This window comes from Gossypium hirsutum, chromosome D07, assembly GCF_007990345.1.
Source record: "Gossypium hirsutum isolate 1008001.06 chromosome D07, Gossypium_hirsutum_v2.1, whole genome shotgun sequence".
Taxonomy (NCBI): Eukaryota; Viridiplantae; Streptophyta; class Magnoliopsida; order Malvales; family Malvaceae; genus Gossypium; species Gossypium hirsutum.
The window spans coordinates 2,696,018-2,719,356 of record NC_053443.1 but is presented as its reverse complement, the minus strand read 5'-3'; the positions used below and the strand labels follow the sequence as shown (position 1 = coordinate 2,719,356).

The 23,339-nt window shown below is 31.4% G+C and overlaps 2 protein-coding genes across 10 annotated transcripts; one reads left to right on the top strand and one right to left on the bottom strand.

Annotated features, from left to right (window-relative positions):
- Positions 1-9,978: 9,978 nt before the first annotated feature.
- On the top strand, positions 9,979-13,636 carry LOC107953854 (receptor-like protein kinase HSL1). Its single transcript, XM_016889286.2, has 2 exons — positions 9,979-12,786; positions 12,879-13,636. The coding sequence occupies exons 1-2, from the start codon at positions 10,200-10,202 to the stop codon at positions 13,325-13,327; spliced, it is 3,036 nt and encodes a 1,011-aa protein (XP_016744775.2). The 5' UTR covers positions 9,979-10,199; the 3' UTR covers positions 13,328-13,636.
- Positions 13,637-15,407: 1,771 nt separating this feature from the next.
- On the bottom strand, positions 15,408-21,607 carry LOC107953855 (nuclear poly(A) polymerase 4). Of its 9 annotated transcripts, none has more exons than XM_016889290.2 (14): positions 20,926-21,603; positions 20,767-20,844; positions 20,309-20,416; positions 19,818-19,880; positions 19,561-19,722; positions 18,718-18,831; positions 18,574-18,636; positions 18,152-18,481; positions 17,896-18,060; positions 16,873-17,787; positions 16,677-16,772; positions 16,031-16,107; positions 15,861-15,934; positions 15,408-15,798 (listed from the first exon to the last, which is right to left on the bottom strand). In XM_016889290.2, the coding sequence occupies exons 1-13, from the start codon at positions 21,055-21,057 to the stop codon at positions 15,907-15,909; spliced, it is 2,331 nt and encodes a 776-aa protein (XP_016744779.2). In that variant the 5' UTR covers positions 21,058-21,603; the 3' UTR covers positions 15,408-15,798; positions 15,861-15,906. The 9 variants fall into 9 exon arrangements, 8 of the variants coding, with proteins under 8 accessions (XP_016744779.2, XP_016744783.2, XP_016744785.2 ...); XM_016889294.2 differs by having other exon boundaries at positions 16,061-16,107; XM_016889296.2 differs by having other exon boundaries at positions 15,861-15,931; positions 16,061-16,107; positions 20,926-21,602.
- Between the last annotated feature and the right edge of the window lie 1,732 nt (positions 21,608-23,339).

Sequence of the window (23,339 nt, the reverse complement as noted above, 5' to 3'; positions counted from 1 at the left end):
TCTTAAGTTTAAATATCATCTTGTCTAGCCGGTTGAGTATTAGCTCGATTCACATGAACAATTTGTCAATGCATGAGGACATGAAAGTAAAAATAGAAAAGAAGTAAATACTAAACTTACATGAAAGCAAGTGTACTTTTGTGGATAATAAAAAATATTATTTCAAATGGAAAATACTTTAGAGAATATGGCAATTTATTTAGAAGGAGAAGATGGCTTTTTTTACTTATGTAAGCTTAGTTAATTTGTTTTTAATTTATTTTTGTTTTATTTATTTTTCACACAATGTTATGTTATCCATTTAAACTTTGAAAAAAATATATGTATCGAATTTTCATTGGTTGGTAACATCAAGTATCATAATAAAATACATATTGAAAGTTCAGGTACTGTATCGAACATTTTCTAAGTAGAAATACCACGTTGGATATTGCATGAAAGTATATGTACCATAATAAAATACATATTGATAATTCAAGTACCGCATTAGATATTTTCAAAGTACAAGTACCATATTGAATATTTTATAAAAGTTTAGGTAAAAGTGTGAAACCAACTTAAAAAAAAAAAAGAGACAAAAATACGTTCAACAATTTGACCAAAGAAAATATATAATAAAAGCAGTGGAAGGGAAGGGAATCTTCTCGTCGGTTGCCCAATTCCGTCTTCTCGTTGACTTTTCTGTATGACCCAAGTCTCCTAGCTGTCACAGAAAGCTTTTCATTGGCTTAAGCCTAATTAGCTTAAGCTGGACTTAAGTTCACGTCATTTACACTAACCCTATAATTTACAAGTGACTTTTAGATACAGATGAATTTACCTTTATTATTCATTTATTTATCTTTGTATCTTAATTATTTTTTATTCAATTGTTTTCAAATAAAAATAATTAAAATATAATTATTTATAAAACGTTAAAATATGCCATAAATTCTTATACTTTTCATAAATTTGAAATTTAATACTTGTACTTTTATTTCTAGAAATTTAATTTATCCACTTTTCAGATTTTAAATTTTAGGTCTAATTGTTAACACTGTTAAATTTTTTTAATAAATTTGTTAATATGACATTTTGCAATAAAAAAATACTCACTTGGTAACTATGTAATTAAAAATAACGTTATAATGTACCTGAATTTTAAAAAATATTTTACATGTGTCAACAATTAAACCTGGATTTTGAAATTTAAAAAGTAGAAGGATTAAATTTTTAAAAATAAAAAACTACAAAGATTAAAGTCCGAATTTACAAAGACTACAAAACTTCTACCATTTTTTAACCTTTATAAAATTAATTTAATTATTATTAAATTAAATTATAAATTGCATTATATTATGTATAAGAATGTGTTCAATATATGTAACACCCTTACTCGTATTCAATACCGGAATAGGGTACGAGGCATTACCAAAACACATGCACTTGTAAACGTATTTAACCGAGTTATAAAATTTTATCTAAATTAAAACTTTCAAAATAATTAACATGCTCCTATAATTTTTCACAATATATCCTCAAAATGTTATAATCATAATAATTAGGGCTTACGAGACCCGATACATACTCATGCAATTCAATGCTTCATTTCTATTTCCTTCAATTCGCAATTTCTCATGCTCACGATTTAGATCATATCACTAGCAATTTCCATTTAATTCACGTACAATTCAATGACATCAAGTTCAACACTAATACGTATTTACCATTTAACTCAATGTTTATTGATTATACCATTCAATAACACATTTATGAAATTCTCAATTTTGCAATGAAAATATCACTTTAGCTTAAATAACAAAATCGTCCTGATATAAATACACTACCACTTATCCATTTACTTTAATTCTTTTGGGTCCATTTGTCACTTACCATCCTTAATCAAATTAGGGAACGGTTATGGAAAATTGAGTACTTCACTTTCACTTTGCCATAGTATAACTATGGTCTTACGTATGATCACTTATCACTTGTCCCTGATCAGATAAGTGTAGCTAGGCTATCACTTATCACTTTGTCACTTGATCAGATAAGTGTAGCTAAGGCTACCACTTATCACTTTCTCACTTGATCAGATAAGTGTAGCTAAGGCTAACACTTATCACTTTGTCACTTGATCAGATAAGTATAGCACTTATCACTTTTTCACTTGATCAGATAAGTGTAGCTAAAGCTACCACTTATCACTTTGTCTCTTGATCAGATAAGTGTAGCACTTATCACTTTTTCACTTGATCAGATAAGTGTAACTAAAGCTACCACTTATCACTTTATCTCTTGATCAGAAGTACTCAAATTCGACGTTCCGCTTAATTTGATCATTTATTCGATTTTTGCATTTTTATTTTACTCTCATTTTAACACTAAATACATTTCATCATACAATATATATTTCATGAAATTAACACTTAATCATTAAATTTCAGCCATATGAACTTATTATTTCATCATCTATCCACACTCGTTTTCTATGCACATCACATAAGATATAAACATATCATTCAACCATAGTCGCAAGCTAGTGTATTTAAACATAAATCTTTTTGGGGCTAACCACATGATAAACCATTTCAATGCATAACTTATAAATTTAACATAGTATAATCTAGCCACTACTTGGCCAAAGCCTAAGCATATACACCAAATATGTCAGCCAAATACACATATAGCACAAGCATTATAAGCATGGATGAGCACAACACTTATTCATGTATCAGGCTTACCAACATGTGTTAATTCATAAACCATTCATGATATTATTTCATGCCAATCATATACCGAATATACCATACACGCATACTATGAAACTTTATTTTCACATATGAGCTTAAACCATGACGAATAATGCACAAATATAAGCATCATTTCTATTTCATCGTTTATCAATTATAATCAAGCATATGACCAATTATACACAAATCATTCATATATTTCTCAATTTTCCTCCTCCTCCTCTCCATTCCACATCCTTAATGTGTATAACACACTTAAACAACATTAGCTATAATTCACTATTCACTCACATGTATATTCAAAACTGTTTATCCGAGTCAGAGTCACTAAATTATTTTTATCCTGAGCTACAGAGCTCCAAATTAAGATCCGTTAATTTTCCCTGAAACTAGACTCACATATATTCATACCATAAAATTTTCAGAATTTTTGGTTCAGCTAAATAGTACAGTTTATTCTTTAAATTTTCCCCTGTTTTGCTGTCTGATAGTTCCGACCACTCTTCACTAAAAATTAATTATCTCATTGTACAGAATTCGGATGATGTTTTCATTTGTTTCTTCTAAAAATAGACTCATTAAGGATTCTAACCATACAAATTATAACTTATAATCATTTTTTTACAATTTTTAATGATTTTCCAAAGTCAGAACAGGGGAACCCGAATTCATTCTGACCTTGTCTCATAAAATCTATTATATCTCATGATTTACAATTTCATTGCTCACACCGTTTCTTTTATAAGAAACTAGACTCAATAAGCTTTAGTTTCATATTTTATTCATCCTCTAATTCAATCTCTACAATTTTTGGTGATTTTTCAAAGTTACACTACTGCTGCTGTCCAAAACTGCTTTAGTGCAAAATGTTAATTTCCATTTTGCCCCAAATTTCACAGTTTATACAATTCGGTCCTTTCTCAATTAACCCCTCAATTAATCTAATTTTCTCAATTAATACTTTACCTAGACATTATAAGTTGTTACACAACTATTGAAATTCAGAATTTCCACATATAACTCTATCTTCAAACTCTTTTACTATTAGGTCCCAAACATTCACTTTTTATTCAATTCTTTCAATAAAATCAGCATACGAACAATTTATAGCTCTAATTTCATGATAAATAATCATATAATTCAAGCACATATTCATATCAACTTTCAACTTCTTTCATAAAATCAAAAACTAATGAATTTAACAAATGGGCCTAGTTGTAAAAGTCATAAAAATATAAAAATTTCAAGAAATAGTCAAGAATTGAACTTACTTGTAATAAAAATATGAAGAACCAGCTTGAAGAAGCCCTTCCATGGTGTTTTTGCTGATGAGAATTCAGAAAAATGAAGAGAAATCTAGATAATTCCACTTTGGTCCTAACTTTATTAAGCAAATTTTGTAATATTCCAATTTTGCCCTTAATTCTTCTTACTTTCTTGCTGATTTCATGCCTTTGCCGTCCAGCCCAAATAGACTCTATTTGCCTTTTAAGCCCTCTTCCTTTTATCATTTAAGCTATTTAATCATTTCCCAAAATTTTGCATTTATTACAATTTAGTCCTTTTTGTTCAATTAATTATCGGAACTTTAAAATTTCTTAACGAAACTTTAATACTAACTTTTTAACACTCCATAAATATTTATAAAAATATTTATGGCTCGGTTTAAAATCCCCGAGGTCTTGATACCTCATTTAGATTCTAATTATTTTAATATTTATTTCTAGTGCACTATTCACTATTTCAAAAGTTTTCCTAACTTCACATTTAACTTATACTTACTAAATTAATAATATTTTCTACCCATTTGTCGAATTTAGTGATCTCAAATCACCGTTTCGACACCTCTAAAAATTCAAGCCATTACATTTTTTTTCTCGTCAGATTTGTGGTCCCGAAACGCTGTTCCGACTAGGCCTAAAATCAGGCTATTACAATATATGTAATTTTCAAGTTAATGTATGTAATTTTTTTAATAAATAGTGTTGTCTGATTTTTTTTTGGTATTTTTTTATCATTTCTACGTAAATATATGTTAAACATTATAGTATTAATTTAATTCCAATTAAATATTAATTTTAAGATGATTTTCTTATATTTTCCTATTTTATATTTTAATCAATTATGTTTCCATTACTTGTTTCGAAATAATGATAATTATTTTATTTTAAATAAAAATTTAATAAATTCATCTCAAATTTAATATATAATTGAACTAAATATATGTTTAAAATATGTACTTTTACTTAAAATAAAATAAATTTTAATTAGAACTTAATTTTATAGTACTTCAATATAATTTTAAAGTAATTAAATTTTCATTATTTTCCTATTAAAACAAGAAGAAAAAAAGAAAAATATAAAATATAAAATATAAAATATAAAATAAATGGTAAAAAGTAACAAAATTATAAGTATTTTTTTTATTTAAATTTACTTAGTAAATGTGCTTTTCTTCAAATAATAAGGGGTAAGTGGATATTTTCAAAACTTTAGATAGGTAAGTGTATTTTTCAAACATTAGGCAAATGAGTTATGCTAAGTCAAATATTTTTAATTAAAGAGTTTTTTTATGTGCGGTATATGTTTCAATTGCTTCATCACAATGTATAAAGACGAGTCCTCAAAGAAGGTTGAAAATATATGTTGGTTATAAATTTTCTTCCATGATTATCTTGAACCAATAACAATAAATTTGTTTACGAATTAGTGTGTTGATGATTATTTTGATGAAATAATATTATCAACATTAGGGAGAAGAAAAATAAACAATTGGTAAAAGAAATTACATGGGAAACATCATTTTTATTTCATATATATCTTTAAAGAAAGTTGTTACAGGGCAAAAGTCCACGGATTCGGATAAATTAGAATGGGATGAGCTTGATGAGAAGGCTTTGTCTGCAATTCAGTTGTGCCTCACGAATAATGTGTTGCATGAGGTGCTTACGGAGAAAATGACATCTGCCTTATGGAGGAAGTTAGAATCCCTTAACACAACAAAGTCTTTGGCAAATCGATTAGTGCTGAAATAACGCCTATACACGTTCTGTATGGCCGAAGGTGCGTCCATTAGGGCTCACATCAATGAATTCGTTACTCTCGTAAATGATTTGAAGAATATTTAGACTAATATAGATGATGAAGATCAAACTATGCTATTATTGTGTTCTTTGCCCCTACATATAAGACTTTCAAGGAAACCCTGACTTGTGGTAAAGATAAACTCTCATTCGAGGATATAAAGGGAAACTAAAAAATGAGCTAGATTCGAAAAGCAAGATAGATGGGCAAGCTTCAATTTTGGTTGTAAGAGGTAGACAACAATCTAAGGATTCAAGTCAGAGCAGGTCTAGGTCAAAGTCAAAGTCAATGAATTGAGACAATACCTGTGGTTATTGTAAGAAGTTGGATCATATTAAGGTAGAATGTTATAAGTTACAAAATAAAAACAAAAGGGCTACTGAAAGCAACGAGAAAGGAAAGTAAAAAGTCGAGGTAGTTAATGCTAGTGTAGTTGAGGACAAGGATGATGGTTTGTTGCTATTGTCTACAATCGAAAGGTCTAAGCTTACATCCAAGTGGATATTGGATTTGGGGTGTTCTTACCTATATGTCCCAACAAGGACTGATTCTCCACATATAGTTAAGTTGAAGGTGGAGTTGTGTTCATGGAGAATAATTCACCCTGTAAGATAATCAATACTGGTACCGTTCAGATCTAGAAGCATGACGAGATTATCAGGACATTGTCAAGTGTCAGGCATGTGCCTAATTTAAATAAAAACCTCATCTCTTTGGGTATATTAGCCTCGAACGATTCTAGAATCACCATCGAGTCAAGCGGCATTAAGGTATCTCATCGAGTTCTTGTTTTGATGAAAGGTAAAAAAATTCCTCGTCTATTACGGAGTTGGAGTCAACTCGGTTATGACATATGTGACTTGATCAGATGAGTGAGAAATGTATGACCGTTTTGAATAAGAGTCTTCCAATCTCTAAGTTTAAGCACCATTTGGACTTGGTTAATATCTTGCAAATTTCGAGTTAGGCCTATGACGGGGATCGAAAAAGGAGGCATGTTAAAATACGAGTCAATGTGGAGATTTGTGGAGTGTGCCTCACATTTTTTGGTCAAACCAAAGTCAAAGCAGAGGCGATGTCATAACAAGGAATCATATGACGTCACAATAACACAACGATGTTCGAAATAGAGGCAAAGCAGAGGGCACGCCGTAACGAGGAGCCTGGGATGTCGTGACGACACGATAAATTCCAAACTTAAAGCAATTACGTATTAGACTCTCACAAGAGTTATTTTTCCCAGTTAAACTTTGATTACATTAGAGATATTATAGTCATATTAGAACTCTAATCTTAGCCTATTTAAAGGACTTTAGTAACCCTAAAATAGGAGATAAATAACATACAACATTAGAGAGAAAAATCAAGAGAGAGTTTTAAATAACTTTAAGGGAATTTTGTGTTTTAACCAGAGAGTTTTGAGTTCAGAGTTAGGGTTTGTTTTGAATTTCTTCATTTTATACTATTCATTTGTTTGCTCATTAGTGAAGTCTTCTTTACCCGTGGTTTATTATCCTCTTGATTGAAAAAGGAGTTTTTTCACGTATATTGGCGTGCCCAATTTTCTCTATTCTTTCTTTCTTATTGTTTATTTGAGCCGATTCCCAACAAATATAAAATTCACTTAGAAACTGTCACATGTCACCAATTGATTGATCCATCAATTGATTTTAATGATTAGCGTGGTCAAAGACCGAAATCATTAACGAAAGAATTTAATTAATTTTTTTAATTAACGTGAATCTTGTGGAAAGAGAATTGATTTTTTAAAATTTTTTAAGTATCGATTGTGCCTTTAAAGTCTTCCAAAATTGTCTTTCTAGTTGCTGCCTCAATGCTTTACTAGTGGCTAGCTAAGCCAACTATAAAAGCCATGTTGAGCTTCGGCTCAAGTCAAGCTGCCCATCTTAGTTGACTATTCAACCATGGATTTCACAAAAAGGCCCTGTGTTGAAACTAATTTACGAAGCTACCATTACCTACAATCGCAGGCTTCTCATGGTCGTACCATGCAGCACGTTGTTTAAAAGTCAAAATTATAGTCAAATTTTCCGTGGAAAAAAATGGTCAAACCTGAAAATCTATGTAATGGAGATTTATGTCAGAAGAAAAAGGACTAAAAATGTTAAAAATGAATTTAAACAAATTCTTTATATATATTTTTTGAAAGTTTAAATTTTAAATTTTTATTATTGTCTCAAATAAGCTTTCATATATTTATGTTAAGAATTTTGTTAAATATAGATTAAAGCTTTGGTTTATTTTAGCTACCAATAAAAGATTCTGAAAACAATTAAAAACAATACCTACCTACAAATTAAAAATTTTGAAAAAAAAATACAAGTAATTGGTCAAAACTTATTTACCTACAAATTAAAAATTAAAAAAAATAATTACAATTTTTTAAAAAATAAGAATATTGCATTTTATTATTGTAATCAAAACTACTAGAAGCACTTAAAAAAAAAAACTACTAGAAGCAATCGCAGGCCACAGTTTAAAAAAAAAAGAATTCGTGTTACAACAGAACTCTTAGCACGTGACTTGACTTTTTTTTCATATTTCATTTTATCATTTTTTGAGCACGTAGCAAAGTATAAATTAACAATGAGGTATGTATATTATATAAAGTGATTAAATTAAATTAAAATAAAATGTTCTATAATATAATTAAATTAATATTGTTGCATGCAATTATATTATTTTGTGATTTATGTTGAGATTTTAGTTTTAAATTTTAATTATAATTTAATACATGATGTTTAAAATTGTTTATTATTTAAAATATTATTATTAATGTCAAGAAAATCATATTTAAAATTTAATTTAGAAAATAGAGCCCACTTCAAATAACTAAAAAAGAAAATATTTTTAAATTCAAAGAACTATTTCAGAACTCAGAGTTTTCATATATATACAATCGTACATTCTTTTATATAATATATATATGATTAGCATATACGGTGCTTTGATTAAAAATATGATATAACAAAAAAAATTAAAAATTAAAAATCTATTTTAATATTAGGAACACGATTAATGTATAAAAAATATTTTATTAATATGACCAAAATCAAAGTAGAAAATCATTATACAAACAATACAAATAATATATATAAAAATTAAAAAACTGCTTCTAGTTTGTTTCAAATTTGAAATCTTCCCATTACGATACCGAAAGAAAAAAAATATTAAAAACAACGAAATGTAGAAAAAAATGAAAAAATATATTATACCTCCAATGAAATTATTGTAATTGTGAGTAAGGACCTATTTGTAGGCTGAAGAGAATTAAATTCCATATAAATTAGGAAAATAATATTTACAAGGACCTACTTTTTAAAAGGATAAATTAATTTAAATAATTTATAATCCGAGAATTTAAAATTTCAGGGTAAATTTTAATAAAACTGTTTGATTTTTACTATTATTAATTTCAATAAAATTTTTAGATAATAATTTTTATAAGCGATAATAACAATAGTTTAAAATTTTAGAGAATTTATTTAAAGATTAAATCACTTTTAATTAATTTTATTTTAAAAAATTGATGATATACATTATGATTTCATTACCTAATTAAAAATATAATAATTAGATAAATTCGGAGATGCGTCACTTGTTGCAATATGAATACTTGTGTATCTTGTTATATATATGATTTGATATTTATTTATTTATTATTTTAATTTAATTATTATTAACATGTTTTTGTTTAAATAAATATTTTAAAAATTTATTAATTGTGTTTTAGTTTAATTGATATCGTTGCTATTGTTGCAATAAGAGGGTGTAGTTTCGAACACCATAGAACACATTTTTCCTTTGATTTAAAATTTTAAAATATAAATAAAATTAGATGTTGTATTTTTTTATATATATAATTTCAAAATAAATTATATGATGTTTAAGTAAAAAAATATAAATTACAAATAGAAAGATTGAACACGTATTTAATAGGAATAAAGTATTGATTATCATTTCATTGATAAAATTTTAAATAGAAGATTTTCACTCACCAAAATTTAAATTATTATAATAAAATATCAATGGGTCAAGTAATAAAAAACTGGAAAATGATATGCAAAGTTTAAAATTTGTGTATTGTAAATAAAAAACAAAAAAGGTCCGAATCATAAGCAGCAGGGAATCGAGGTAATGGCAAAAACGTAAATAAAGACACATATACCAAACAAAGAGTCAAAAGGCAAAACAAATCTAACTAAAAAAATTATAAATAAAAAAATAAATCTCAAAACAAAATCAGTGACTCGCTCCCTCCAAACTCAGTCACAAATGAAACTTTGAAAATAAACCCGATCAAATTTCCCGGCGAAACAGAACCAAAACGGAACAAATAAACGGCCTCAAAGTTCGGTTCCCATGTCTAAAACCCGGTTCACATTTCTCTTCTTCATCTTCTTCTTCATCACAGTGATTTATTCACAGTCCGTAAACCACAATGAACGAACCCTTCTTCTCAACGTTAAGCAGCAACTGGACAATCCACCGTCCATATCTTCATGGAACTCATCATCTTCGCCGTGTGATTGGCCGGAGATAAACTGCACCGCCGGTTCCGTCACCGGACTCCACCTCCGTGACAAAAACATTATGACAACGATTCCGCCGTCAATATGTGACCTCAAAAACCTCACTGTCCTAGACCTTTCCTTGAATTTCATCCCTGGGGAATTCCCTAGTACGCTTTACAATTGTTCAAAGCTTCAATACCTAAACATTTCTCAAAACTATTTTGTCGGTGAAATCCCTGACGATATTCACCGATTATCAACTCTTGTTTCCCTTGATATTAATGGTAATAATTTTTCTGGGAATATTCCACCCAGTATTGGGAGATTACCACTGTTGCAAACGTTATATTTACACCAAAACCTTTTCAATGGAACATTTCCTAAAGAAATTGGTGATTTGTCCAATCTTCAAACTCTGGGTCTGGCTTATAATGGCTTTTCCGCCATGGAAATACCTTGGGAATTTGGTTTCTTGAAGAAATTGGTGTATTTATGGATGACGGAAGTCAATTTGATCGGTGAAATCCCGGAAAGTTTAAACAATCTTTCGAGCTTAGTGCATTTGGATTTGTCGAGAAACAATTTGGAAGGTCCAATTCCAAGTAATTTGTTTACTTTCGAGAATCTAACTTATGTGTATCTCTTCAAAAATCATCTTTCAGGTGAAATACCCAAAGCCATTGATGCTTTGAATTTGGTTCAAGTTGATCTTTCCCAGAATAATTTGACCGGCGAAATTCCACAAGGGTTCGGCGAGTTGCAGTATTTGGATTTTTTTAACTTGTTTTCGAACCAGTTGACCGGAGAATTGCCGGAAAGTTTCGGTCGACTGCCTGCTTTGAGGGATTTTAAGGTTTTTGACAACAACTTGACTGGAGTTTTGCCGCCGGACTTCGGGCTTCATTCAAAGCTGGAAGCATTCGAGGTGTCGGAGAATCAATTCAGCGGCAGATTGCCGGAGAATTTATGCGCCGGTGGTGTTTTACAAGGAGTGGTGGCTCATACAAACAATCTCGAAGGTGAAATACCGAAATCGCTCGGGAATTGTTCGAGTTTACTCACTTTTCAACTTCAACACAACAAGTTTTCCGGCGAGATTCCGTCAGGTTTATGGAAAACTTTCAATTTATCGTCTTTGATGTTAAGCAACAATTCGCTTACCGGCGAGTTACCGAGCGATGTTGCATGGAACATGTCGAGGGTCGAAATCAGCAACAACAATTTCTCCGGCGAAATCCCAGCCGGAATTTCATCATGGTCGAATTTGGTCGTCTTTAAAGCCAGCAACAATTTGTTTTCCGGTCAAATCCCCAAGGAGATAACCAATCTTACTCGACTCATCACATTACTTCTCGACGGCAATGATTTTTCCGGCGAACTACCGTCGGAAATCATCTCGTGGGAATCGTTGAATACATTGGATGTATCCAACAACAATCTATCGGGTCAAATCCCTGCTGCAATCGGATCCTTACCCGATTTAATCAACTTGGATTTATCCGAAAACCATTTTACTGGTGAAATCCCATATGGGATCGGCAACTTGAAGCTCACTTCTCTGAATTTATCATCAAATCAACTTTCCGGGAAAATCCCATATCAGTTGGAAAATCCTGCATATGAAAACAGCTTTTTGAACAATGTTGATCTATGTTCAGATGATCCAAAACTAAATCTTCCAAGCTGTACTTCCATGGTGAATGAGCCCAAGAGATTTTCATCTAAACATGTCGCCATGATTGTACCACTTGCAATCCTTGTTTCCTTGGTTATTGTTGTACTGGTGCTTTTCATTGTTAGAGACTACTATAAGAGGAAGAAGATTGGGCAATATTTAGAGACATGGAAGCTGACCTCATTTCAGAGATTGAACTTCAGTGAAATGAACATATTGTCCAATTTAGTAGATGATAATCTCATCGGTGTTGGTGGCTCGGGGTTGGTTTATCGGGTTGAAATCGATCGTTCCGGGGAATTCGTTGCGGTGAAGAAAATCGGGAATTGTGAGAAACTTGATCGCAAGCTTGAACAAGAGTTTCTATCAGAAGTTGAAATATTGGGAAACATTCGTCATTGCAACATAGTGAAGCTATTGTGTTGTATTTCGAGTGAGGATTCGAAGCTTTTAGTGTACGAGTATATGGAGAATCAGAGCCTTGATAAATGGCTTCATGGGAATAAAAGGTCATTTCCTCGTGGTGTTTTGGATTGGCCGACGAGGTTGAAAATTGCTATTGGAGCCGCACAGGGATTGTGTTACATGCACCATGAATGTCCTACACCGATCATCCACCGTGATGTGAAGTCGAGCAATATTCTGTTGGACAAGGAGTTCAAGGCCAAAATTGCAGACTTTGGACTTGCAAAAATGCTAATAAGGCATGCATCGCACACAATGTCAACAGTTGCAGGGTCTTTTGGTTACCTTGCCCCAGGTAAAAAAAATATGCTCAAAACATGATTGCTTTAACCCTTTTAAATAACTAGAACATTTATTTTAACACAAAAGCTTTCATTTGTGTCGCAGAGTACGCGTACACGACGAAAGTCAATACGAAGGTCGATGTCTATAGCTTTGGAGTGGTGCTACTCGAATTGGTGACCGGAAGAGAAGCGAATAGCGCGAATGATAGTATGAGCCTAGTGCAAAAGGCATGGCAAAACTTCTCGGAGGGTGATAAATCCATAATTGAAATACTTGATCCAGAGGTAAAAGAATCATGTTGCTTGGGGGCAATGATAATGGTATACAAGGTAGGGATCGTTTGTACACGCGCATCGCCTTCAACCAGGCCGTCGATGAAGGAAGTTCTGCATGTACTCCAACGCTGGTGTCCTGAGGATGGCTGGAGTACCAAAAGAGTGGGAAGTGAGTTCGACGTTGCTCCACTTCTTGGCGGTGCCGGTGCCGCTGCCGGTGCCACATATTTTTCCAGCTACAAGAATAGTGAAGAGGGATCCGAGGATAGAGTTTAGAATGCCTGGATTAGATTAGCAGTGGTGATTCTCAACTAAAAAAAAAAACAAAAAACTGTGGGAATCAGCTTTGTTCGTCACATTAACATGGGATTTCTCAGCTAAATATTCCACTGACCAAAAGCAACCATGGACTATCGTATAGCTGTAAGTGTGTGCACTTGTGCTACTGTCTTTTTAGAATCTTCCATATTCGTTTTAGATTTCATGTTAAACTCATCTCTTTCAACTTGAACTTAAAAGAGATTGTAATATATTTTATCTATCTTACTACTGTTGATTGTAAATATCAATATATACTATCCGATATATGTTTTTCTTTCTTCATGAAATTGAGAGGTTCTTGAGAACTCAGATGCAAGTATTCTTCAAAACAGAATGTTTCCAAAGAGTACTAAAATCTACACTTAATACACTGACACCTCGTTAAAAAACTACTCGAATAATTGAACTTTCTTTATACAATATACTACCCCTAACTAATTTCTGAAAAAGCTAATATTTATATCTATAAATTTATATTTTATATTATTCTTTGTAAAATAAACCATCAAAATTTATTTTATAATAAGAAAATATTTTGTAATAATCAATGTTATAATGCTTAATTAAAACTTAATTTAAATGACATATATTACATATATGAGAGTACATATTGACACATTAGAGTTGTAAGTAATAAATGAAGCTAAACATTATTTAAACGAATACTCATATTTATATAATTACAATATTCATATTTTTACATTAGGTTAAACTATGTTATAAGTCTTTATTAAATTTGAAATTTTGTATTTTTTTTTTGGATTAGCCCTACTTTTTAGATATTAAAATTTAGGTTCAGTTGTTAGCATTATTAAAAATATTTTGTTAAATTCATGTTCATTATAACCCCATTTTTTAGTTACATGAATACCGAGTATTTTTATTTAAAAATGTGACAACAAAAGAATTAGCAATATTAACAATTGAATTTGATTTTTAAATCTGAAAAGTAGAGTGATTAAATTCTTGAAAATAAAAGTACAAAGATTAAATTCCAAATTTGTGAAGAAAACAAACTTATGACATATTTTAACATTTATACTACAAAACATTTATTATTAATATATTTATAATTGTAATAAATATTTATTAAAATATTAATATTGAATATTTTCAATAATATATGAAGAATATTATTTAAAACTATTATTTTTAAATTTTATTATTAAAATAATTTATAAAAATAATATATTATATTTATTAATAATATATTATATAATTAGATATAGATAATTAAATATGTACATTTAATAATGTTAAAGATTATAATTTTTTTATTAATATTTATTGATTTTAAATATTTTTAAAATAAAAAATTTATTGTTAATGTAAACATAAAAAAAATTATATAACAATAAAATCACCAAGAAAGGAGTTTTGGAAAATGATTTACACTTTTCATAAAACTAATACAAGAAAATACAAAAAGATATTTTTCAAAAAACATTTTCAATAAAACAAACGAAATTTAAATCCAAATTCTTTTCAAGTTAATCCTGAATAGATGTAAATAAAACACTAATGCCCACAAACTATTCGAGTTAAATTTTAAAAAAATTGATATTTACTTTGATAATTGCCAAGTCAAACTCAGACTATCGATCGAGCAGCTTGCATTATTAAGGTTTTTACATTTTATATTATTAAATTACATTATTAACCTTAAATTATTGAATTCAAGCTCGAGCAAACTTTAATCGAGCTCGAAAGACACGACTATATCTTGAGCCAAAATCAAACGTAAAAATTGAGCTAAGGCACAAACTCGGCAATATTCAGACCCGATTACACCCCTAATTACATGTATAAACCCACAACCTCTAGGCGAACACAAAAACATCAACGTCAATTAGCTTGCACTCAATTAGCACAATGGAAGTTTTTTAATAGTTAATTAAATGCGCATTAAATAAATAATTAACGAGTACGCAATATATATACTCTTTTTCCAATCAATCTCTTTAACAAATTTAGCTATCCAGTATCCAACTGTGGGCATCCATGCAGGGGCGTTCCTGTAAGAGAGAGATGCGTATACAGATAATGACTTGAAAGCACTGAAAAACTGTATCACAAGTGTACATAGTATTACATAAGATTAAGAAGAAAAAAAAAAAGAAAAGGTCTAAACGTTACACGGCAACACTCCAGTTTGATTTACAATTTACTTGATGAAGAGTTGTTCATTCTTGAATGGGAGGCAAGAAGCATGCGACAACACTCAAGTAGCAAATATATATATATAAAAAAAGAGATGGCAAAGTCTTAAAAAGAACCAGAGGCACTTTAGTAGCTTCTTGGCTCTCCTCCAAAGGTTAAAATAAAACCCAAAACACCACAACCAAACCTAAAAGTATAAGCCAAACAACGCAGCTCTCCACTGCACGGGTCGAATGTGCTGCCAAGTCCACTCACACTCGGTATACCTGTAAAACCATAATGTAAGCCAGCAAATAATGGGACACTTACTGAGGTGTACTGGCCTTACTCCTTGGGGCAACAAAGGTTTCTCCCGACGCCTCATCTACAACACATTATGCCGTTGACTTCAAACTCAACCTGCTATAAATAAATCAAAAAAAAAAGAAAAAAAAAACAGAACAGCAGAAAGAGATCATAACTTGCATAAAGAAAATTGAAGTTCCAAAAAACACATGCCTCATCACTGGCTTCTGCAAAGTTTCTGACCTAGCTCCATCTTGTGAATTTACAACCTTTCCAACTGAGATACTTGGCTATACAACAAAATACAGGTAAAAAAAAGCTAGTTAGGTAAATAGGTCACCAAAAAAGTTAAGTCATAAAAAATATAAGAAATAAGAGGAAGGTCAAGCATCTGAGCCTTAGACACAAAACACAGTCAAGGTCTTAAGCACAGTTACTGGAAAATAGCACGTATGATGGTGGAGCAGGACCTGCCACCACATATGCACCAGTTAGGAGATTGGCTGATAATTAAGGTGATAAAAACATTACGGAAGACAAAAAGCTACAAAAAGAATTGCAATGATGACAGGAAAATCACTTAAGAGATTCCTAAAAACACGATAAGTAATGAGATTTTCTAATTCTAAATCATCAGATACCAAAATTTTGCTCCCACACCATCAAACATCAGGTCATGAACATTTTTGAAAATAAAATTCAAAAACCAGGATTGACAGCCATAATGACCCAACGATACAGAAAAAAAAAATAAGGAACAAAAAAGCTAGCCTATATAGAAAGCAAACAGTAAGAGAACAGGCTATAAAATAGAAAAAAAATATGCAAGTAATTTATGTCCAAGTGTTAGATTCAAAACCTTTAATTCTTCAGACAAGCTGTTTTGGAAAACAGCACTAGCATTCAGGTGCCCTTTTTCCAGAAGTGAATCCAAATCAGCTCCGCAGACACTACCCTGCAAAGACCCCTGACTCTCACTATCTCCAGAACTTCCAGTATTCTCACTGCCATCTGCTACAATCTTTAACCCAAATACCTCAAACAAAGAAACTCACCTTGCAATTGAGGTTCTGCGCATTGGAACTTGACCCAAATACACTTTCAGCAATTTCTACCGCTGCTGTTTGATTACATGCTTTGACCACCTCTTGATCGACCTCGGCACCCACTCCTTTCCAGTTCAAAATTCTCCTAGAAGATCCAATTTCAGGATCATTGATGAAAGCTGATGTCGAATCTGCAGTTTTCTCTTGATTCAAGCCAGCCTTGCATGTTTCTCTTGTTTCAAAATCAGAAACTTCACATGGAGAAAGCAACTCCTGCCTAAACGGTAAGCCTATCTGCTCAGCTAACTCTACACTTCTAACTACTGATGAATCATCTATGTCTAAAGAAGTCTGCCCTCGTAAGCTATCAAGATCCACAGTTCCTCGATGCTCTACTTTAACTGCTTGACCATTGCTATTATGAGATGTTCCAACAGACTTGCTTGTAATAATATCTGGAGAAACCGACTCCATTCTCAGGGGGCTAATTGAGGCTCGCTTCTCAGGCTTGTTCAATTTTTCATCAACTGTCTCATCATCACGTTTTCTCTTAATTTGTCTTTCCGCAGAGCCTGAGCGGGACGTCGTGACATCTTCACAAGTTTTTCCAGTCTGCTGGCTTGGATGCCTCAATGATCGAGGCCGTCTATATCCATCAGGGAAAACAAACGCTGGGAGCTGCCTCCTACGAACATGAGAAACATAAATATCCATTCCTGGTTTCCAGTACATGTACATGCTTATCTCTTGTCTGAACTCATCAACTGTTCCACGTATGTCAAATTGTTGACCTTCTAGACCACTCACTCCCTCTTTCCTCTGCAAACCCATGAAAAAAGCACAATGTGGGAACTGCTTGGATGTATCAACATACTCGTTTGGGTAAGGGTGACACTGCAACATTCCATTTGTGTCCCGCTCTATCTGCAGAATGATATGGAAACATCATCTTCAAAGTTACCATAATGATTAAATGAAACATAGTAGCTTAAAGTTCAATAGACTACTCCCCCAACACAGCCAATTTTTTACCTTCAAGGTTAGCTGTCTAAGCCGAGACTCTACCCAGCCTTTCCATGCCAGTAAATCATCAGCATCTGCCGAAACTATGTCAACTTGTAGATAGTTTTTGTATGCCTCAAAGAAAAGATGAGGCTCAAACAAAGCACTCCATTGAGCTTTGTTTAGCTCAATCTCCTACATCAAGAAAAAGCAGCTAAATCATCAATAGTTCAAACTTCAACAAAGGCAGCTAAACCTTAACAAAAAGAACCATGTATTGTCTCACCTCACATATTCTATTACCAAATTGGAACTGTTCCATCATAACACGAAGTGTACTTAAAGAGACATTGTAACTGGAATTCATGCAAGGATATGCAGGAGTAATTATTGGCATATGATGGAAACGGTCCCGATGATTCTTGCGCGGATCCCAGACTGGAAAGCCAAGTTCATCCTCTTCTATTGAACACAACATAACAGGGTTTGGCCACCTCCATTGAGTATAAACTCTGAAAAATCGAGAAACCAGCATGCTAGGTACTGCATTGGGATAAAGTTGGCACACACGAGCAACTAGAAGAGCCCAATTTACACCTCCTAGGAATCCAGTAACCTAAGAGAGTAAACTCAGAAAATTAAGTACATAATATGAAAGCAAAGACGACAATGAAGAAAAAAGTTGAAACCAATAAATAGCAATCTTACATTAGAATAAACTCCACGCCTCTTTGCCCACAACTTCAAACATCTAAGTGTCATGCGGAAGTGCTACAATAGAGTGATAGATTAGAAGACTGCAAAATTAGACAAAAAATAGAACAAGTGCCGCTAGGCATACAAATTATTTACCTTGACATTTGGGACAAGTTTAAGGATTTGATCAGCAACCCTGCACCCATTAAGACTTCGAACAGTTTGCTCATCAACATTATGCAGCACAGATTCGCGTGAGATGTCAAGGTCCTGTTGATTAGATTAAAACAAAATATATATCAAAGTAGACAGCAACTAAACATGCACTGCATTACTAGAATTCAAACACTACATTTTTCATCATACATCTATTTATACCATATGACCATATATTGCACAGCAAATTTTACATTATGAAAATTCTGTATTGGTAGTCCCAACAGCAAAGGTAACATCTCTTGTCTCAAACAGAAATGCAGTTAAAATATTCCAAGAACCCTCCAACTCCTGGTCAAATTCATTTTGAACAAACAAAACCATCAAAATATACTCTCTTTTATTTTATTTTTTTTTCTATGCTAGAAGTTAATTTACTTTTTGCAACTATTTGGAAAATACTAATTAAAAGGTACTGATACCGAATCTCATATACTATGATGTATCTATGAGTTGCAAAAGGTCAGAGATGAAAATTATTATTTTTTTCATCAGTTATGAAGGATAATAAGATATTGTATTCAAAAGAATACAACATTAGGATATCACTATATTTAAGATAGCTTATAACTTATTAAAAACCAAAAATGTTAGAAGGTCTAGTTGACAATGCATCAAAAAACCAAGAAAAGAGAAAAAAAGAGGCAATTTCTTTAGCATAAAATAGCTTGCAACACCCTGCACTATGTGAAGGAAATCATTTTTGGCCTTCACGTGATTATAAGAGATGTAGAGTTGGCAAGAGTGTTCATTCAAAAAAACAAAAAAGGATTACAAACTTACATCTGGAACGACCAAAAGAGATATACTTGCATAAAGAAGATCAATAGATATCCCTTGGAACTTGAACCTCATTACTGGGACATGAGCATCTGGAACCGGTTGAAGTTCAGTAACTTCTTCCATCTCAGCCAAAATATCATGCAAAATGATGAAGAAATCTTCCTGGAGAAATTCAAAACGAATATAAATAAAACTCAAATTAAAGGACCAACAACTAATCTCAAGGTAAAACAAAGACTTAGCTAGATTAAACACACCTCTCGGTTCACATAAGATGGCCCAACACACAAAGTGTCTATGTCAGCCCCAGGTCCATGCACCTATCAAAACAGAACGTTTTTGCTTATTATCTAAGTATAAAAAGATGTCATTGACTAATGCTGAAGAAAAAATAAACACAACAAATTAAACAGAGTAAACATCTAAGGCAATTGGTACATGCCCAGGCACCAAGAGAAGTTATTAATTTTTCCAAAAAACAGAAAGAACAATGAAACCAAAGTATAGTAGCTAGATTTTCAACAACAACCAAATACCATAAGGAACTTTATAGAAGGTATTTTTTTTTTCTCAGTTGCAAGCCAACCTTTATATCCCTTAGGCCATTTTCTTATCCTAAAATACCAGGCAAAACGAGTTTGCTATATTTCAAACCAAATTTCTATGATTGCAAAGAAATGTCATGAAGGTTAGAACATAAGTTTATCAAACAGCAGTTACGATGAAGGAATTAGGAATTTATGCTTACCCCTAAACGGTATGATCCAAAAGTGAAAATGACAGCATTTGCTTCCTCCACCATCTGATCAGTGTAGCCTCTTTGACGAGTTAATTGCTTTACCCAACTTTTTACAATCTATAAGGAAAATAACTCACTAGTTTAGAACCACACCAAAAAATTGGTTTATCCTTTTACTGACAAATGAACATGATAAAACCTTGCAAGTCCATTCCTCTTTTTTATCTGATTATTCTTTCAGATATTTTCTTATAAAAATACAACAAACAGTAAATAAAAATTCAAGATTTAGATCACCATGCAATTACCATAACATGCAAGCCAACTAGGTGCTTATAGTCAATTCATAAGTAAAACACGAACCAGTAGGTCCGAGAAACGCAATTTACCAAAAAATATTCGCATTTTCTTCATTTACGGAGATGAGAAGGCAGCAAGTAAAACAAACTCAATTGTTTGCTAATTACCTCAGAGATATGGCCAAGAACCTCCTCTCTTTTCGCAGCCTCCTCTTTGCTCTCGTAAAGCCCCGACTCTATCAGAAACTACAGAAATAAACAAAAAAAAAGTGAAATTAAATCAACATAAAAATAAGAAATCCTAAAAACAACAGACTAATATATTGCCTTCTCTAATTCCGTATTCCGCTGAATATCAGCCTCACTAGGCCCCGCGAGTGATATTGGTTTCGTGATTCCATAATTCTTCGGAGGCAGTGATTGTTTCTGCAAAGATCCGTTCGGGCTCTGAGTCTCCATCGGTTTCACCACTAACCAGACCCTCAAAAAAAACGCAAGCTTGGATTTAACCCCAAATCCAAAACAAAATCAAGCAATCGTAATGGAGATCGAACCGATATAGCAAATCACTAAGGTAATGAATTTCAGATTAGAACATAAATCTCAAGCAAAATCAAGGAAAATCGAAACCTCTCTCTCTTCTTTTTTTCCTTTTTGGAAGATGAATTTTTGAGGCAAAAAAAATTTCTTTTTTTAAAAACGAACACAAGAGGTAACAGATCGGAACCCTAATTTGTTTGATAGATTCAACGAAGAAGGGTCAAAGACGGAATCTTTCAAGGATGGAGGAACGGATCTAAACACGATGTTGAAGAACAGAGAGAGAGAGAGAGAGAGAGAGGAAAGATCGAGAAAGCGAAGGAAAATTTGAGAGGAAAAAAAGAGAGGAGGCTCCGCCGTTTCGGTGGCGTAAGGGAGCGTTTGGTAGGGTGTTTTCCTTCTACCTTTTTTTTCTTTTTTTTCCCCTTTTGATTAAGATGACTGACTAAAAATAATTAATTGCCAGATTTATTTATGATATTTATTTTAAGTTGAGGATCGGAACCGAAATAAAAATTACTTTGTTGTGGCAGGCGCCTTCTTTTTTCTCCGTTTTATTTTTTCTTTATTCTCTCTTTTGTCTTATAGACTTATACTTTGGCTTTAAAAAATATCTAAGAACTTCATATCTCTGTTTTATAAAAATTATAAAGTTAAATCTAAGAATTTGGGAGCGGTCAAATCCACAGTTTTAATATAAATTATTGCTTCATTGTTCTAATCAATTTAATTTATCTATTCGAATTAATTAAATGAATTATTAAAATTTTAAAAAAATAAAAATATTAAAAATTTAGTTTAATTGATTTTTTGCAATACCAATATCTGAGTTAACTGGTTCAATACTTTATTTTTTGAATCAACGTCCTTACAGGTTCCTGATCTAATCTATCTGACCAATCGATCCAATTCAATTTAAATAACCTTGACCAAACCAATCAAACTATTTATTTTTGGTTCGTCTAGTTTAGATCAAATAATTTATTAAAAATTTATGATATTAAAAAATATAAAATATGGTTCGACCGATTCAATCATTGGTTTAATTGATTTTTAAATTGATTCAATTAGTTCATAGCAACTCACGAATCAATTAAAATTTTGCCTCTCTTTAAACCGATGCCTTAACATATTCTTGATCAAACTAGTTTAGTACGATTTGAAAACACAAATTAAATCTTTATTTTAATACAAAATTGATAAGCAACTCTAATTATTGATAAACACGTAAATTTAAGCATTGATTTTTGCTATTTTTTTCATATAAATTATTAAACTGTTATTTTTTATTAAAAATACTGAAATTTATCACTATCTGATTTAATTGTTTAACGGCAATTTTTTTATCAATTCCTTATATATTCATGAATTGCTAAATTGATTATTTTCAAATTAATAATTAAATTATTAAATTTAATTAATTTTTCAATTTTCATAACGCACGAGAGTAAAATCTCAATAAATGAAAATAGAAGAATTAACCTTTTAATTTTCATAAATTTAAAATTAGACCAAAATAAATAAATAAAAGATAAGACTTTAGTTTATAAGAGTAACTGTTAAATAGTTGGTGATGGTGGGTGGGGTTGTCGGTCCTTAATCATTAAAGTTATGCAATAAAAAACAATAAAAAAAATTACAAATGCCAAAATTTAAATTCATGCTACAAACATTTATAATGTGTTTTTTTAACAATTTCAATTAAAGTTTTATTTTGATATTTTTATAAATTCTAACTTTATTACCCAATTTATTTATTTCAAATACATTATTTTCACACATATAAACATGTAATAAAATTTATAGTACAATATTAATTGCATGTAGATTATTAAATGAAATTAGCATTTTAATTTTTTTTGAGCATATAAATTATGACACAACTAGATAATTGAAAAGAAAAATCAACCAAGCCCTCGACAACCACCTATAGTTGGTTGTGTCAAAATGAACATAGACAATGCAAGAAAACCTCATACCAAACTTGCTTGCTCAGTTGGGATTACTAGAGACAATCATGGTAAATGGATATTTGGCTATGGTCGCAATACTGGGAAATGTAGTGTTGAACTTAAGTTGCTATGGTCTAAGAGGTGGAAATTGGTTGTATTGGAATGTGATTGTTTATTGATATGCACAATAAAAGAACTTTGCGCTCGAATATGGGTGGTTCACATCGTGCATATTTACAGGGAATCTAA

What these genes read in the sequence shown, in the direction of transcription:
- LOC107953854 (XM_016889286.2), top strand. Translation starts at nt 10,200, where the DNA reads ATGTCTAAAACCCGGTTCACATTTCTCTTCTTCATCTTCTTCTTCATC. An exon ending in TTTTGGTTACCTTGCCCCAG is followed by an intron (nt 12,787 to 12,878) that starts GTAAAAAAAATA and finishes TTTGTGTCGCAG; the next exon opens with AGTACGCGTACACGACGAAA.
- LOC107953855 (XM_016889288.2), bottom strand. Translation starts at nt 21,057, where the DNA reads ATGGAGACTCAGAGCCCGAACGGATCTTTGCAGAAACAATCACTGCCT. An exon ending in CATCTTATGTGAACCGAGAG is followed by an intron (nt 19,723 to 19,817) that starts GTGTGTTTAATC and finishes GAATTTCTCCAG; the next exon opens with GAAGATTTCTTCATCATTTT. An exon ending in CGCAGAACCTCAATTGCAAG is followed by an intron (nt 16,773 to 16,872) that starts GTGAGTTTCTTT and finishes GGGTCTTTGCAG; the next exon opens with GGTAGTGTCTGCGGAGCTGA.